This window comes from Empidonax traillii, unplaced genomic scaffold (assembly GCF_003031625.1).
Source record: "Empidonax traillii isolate 1590-97213 ecotype Southwest subspecies unplaced genomic scaffold, ASM303162v1 scaffold2582:size25148, whole genome shotgun sequence".
Lineage (NCBI taxonomy): Eukaryota > Metazoa > Chordata > Aves > Passeriformes > Tyrannidae > Empidonax > Empidonax traillii.
Window position 1 is genome coordinate 8393 of NW_020957775.1, and position 2574 is coordinate 10966.

A 2574-nucleotide genomic window follows, 5' to 3' on the forward strand; every position below is an offset into this window, starting at 1 on the left:
GGCACTGTTGCAATGCCAGGATGGAAGCAAAAGAGGATCCAAGGAGGACACTTCAACAGCAGATTAGGAAAAGGGCACAGAGATTCTCATGACTGGATTCATCAGCCAGACCTGCAGTTACACTTTTGTATTTGATTTTCCTTTCAGATTTTGACTGCAGTCCTTCTAGGACTCGTCCTGACTCCAGCCTTTGGTGAATATGTGAGTACAGTGACCATTTCCCACATTCACAGCTGCTGTTTCCATATCCCCTGCTTTGGGAGATCTCCCTGATCCTTTCACCACTCCTTGGCCGGATAGAAATTGAAATCTACTCTCAGACATGAAACTCTAAGGGCACCACACGCCAGCTGTAAGATGCAGCAATGATTCACTGAAGGCAGGAAAAGGATTCTTATGGCTACGGCCCAACGCCACAGCCTTGATCCTTTGTCCTTGGGAAGATCCTGAGGGCGCTGCTGGCACTCCCTGCAGGCAACACCTTTTCTACCAGGGGATTGAGGAGTTCACTGATTCCCTTCATAATCTAAACATGCTCCATTACTTGGTGTTTTAGTCTCAGCAGAGTGATAACAACTGCCAGATCTCTGTTGGTGGAGTCTTTCAAAATATGACCATCAGTAGTCAAACCCGTGTGGCAGTTTTTGAGCAAAGAAGCAACGATTTGTCATGGAAAACCATCTGGAACTACAACACGGTGAGTGGCAGGGAGCGGGCTTGTCCGGGCACTGTGACAGGAGGCTGCCTCCTGCTCCAGCTGAACAAGGCACGGGGCTTCTTGCTTTCTTCTCAACCTTTCCAGTCCAGGATTTGGGGGAGGAACTATTGGTATTCCTTGCTGGTTTCAATCCACACTTTCTCCCAGGTTTTCCAAGTGAGAAAAGTGATTCACCAGTGCTCAATACCTTTCTCTTTACAGGGCATCATTGCAACCAAAGTGATGCAACAGAACACCTGCTACATTTCCATCATGAACAAAAACAAGATGCCCACGTTTGACGCTCTCTTCAGACTGGCCAGTGAGAGCAGGGTAAGATTAAAAGCAGAAGTTGCCTTGGTTGTTGTGGAGTGATTGATATTCATTTTTTGTCTGAGAAATTGGTATTTTCAAAAACTTGTAATTGATTTGGTTAATTTAAAACCCATTTATTTAACTTCGGGGATATTTTTAGTTACATCATTTGAAAGCTTTCAAAAAATACAATATCCATGTTCAAATGCCTGTAGCACTGTTTATTCTAAGTTGCCAATTACTTAGATTACTTTTATAATGTTTATTTAATTTGAAACACTTTAATACTATCTTATGATCAGAGAGTTTAGATATTTGGTTAGAATAATTTACTTTTCAGAATCTCTCATTCACCCAGAGTAAAAACTATATTTTTACAGTAAAGTCAAAATCAGGAATGAAAAACTTTACTCTATGAAGAAAAAGAGGTTAAATAAGCTTTCAATCTTTTTCAAAAGAACCTTACACCATAATATCAAGAGTTCAACCAACAAAACTGGCATTTTAAAACTTATCTCAAAATTCAGCAAACTTACTGTGAGTACAAGCAAGCTTACCTTAAAGACTTGGACGTGAACCCAAAGGCAGCTGCCACTCACACCCCAAGCACCCGCTCGTCACTACACACCTCGCCATGTGCACGCCATGAAATGTATCCTGGCACTGATCTTGCTGAATGCTGTTGTTTGATCTCTAGAACCAGACTGGTCTTGGAAGACCTGCAAAGAAGATCACCTTTGTCACCAGTGGATTGGTCAACAACCTCAACTCCTACGGAGCAGACATCATGGCCATGTGCAGCGAACTCACCACCTACATGACCTATGAAGTTCACGGTGAGTGCAAGCAAAGGAATTCTCTCTCCCATTGGCCTGCCACTTTCTTTCCCTTGGCCAATGACTACTGCACCTGTGCTCTTCTGCCAACTCAAGACGGACAGAAAACAAGAGCTTCAGCTTAGGCAGAAAGGCTTTGGCATCTCTGCAGCTCACGACTGGACCGGCCTTGAGTGCCAGCCTCCAGAACTGAGCCGCTCCAAACCCTTCCACCTCCCTTCCGGGAGGCTGAAGGGGGTTTAAGTTTGGGCCCCGAATTTTGGCCCACCTTGACCTCCTTGGCAATGCCCTCGCAAAGACAAAGGCTCGGCCTAAGAACCCCTGTCCTTCCCTTCCCACCTTGCTCACCACTTCACCCAGGAAGCCACCAAAGCCTTTTGAGCTTCACAACACCAAGCCAAGTGCCTTCGTTCCCTGGGCCTTCTTACCCAGGCCAAGGATGGCATTGCCCTCCACTTTAAGGACCTGCACTGGGCACGCTGCTCGCAGAAGCTCCCAGCCCCACAGGGCCCAGGAACTGGCACCAGCCTCAGCCTGGAGTGCCCAGCCCCCTGCCCTCCCAGCAGCCAGTGGAACAGTGCCCCAAGTGCTGCACGCCAACACCCCCAGCGTGCTTAAGAGCCCCTCTCTGGGGCCATTCCTTGCTGAGACACACAGCCGCTGCTCTTTGGCCACTCCAAAGGAATCTTGCCCTCCCACATCTCCAACACTGCTCACGCACCCAAA

At 47.1% G+C, this 2574-nt stretch overlaps 1 protein-coding gene across 1 annotated transcript; it reads left to right on the plus strand.

Moving 5' to 3' along the window:
- Positions 1-147: 147 nt before the first annotated feature.
- LOC114072071 (gastrokine-1-like) lies at positions 148-1072 on the plus strand (the record flags this gene model as incomplete). The annotated part of the gene is made up of 3 exons (XM_027909990.1): positions 148-201; positions 557-697; positions 920-1072. Coding segments are annotated over 3 exons (348 nt in total), but the record flags the coding sequence as incomplete, so codon positions are not given.
- Positions 1073-2574: the final 1502 nt, after the last annotated feature.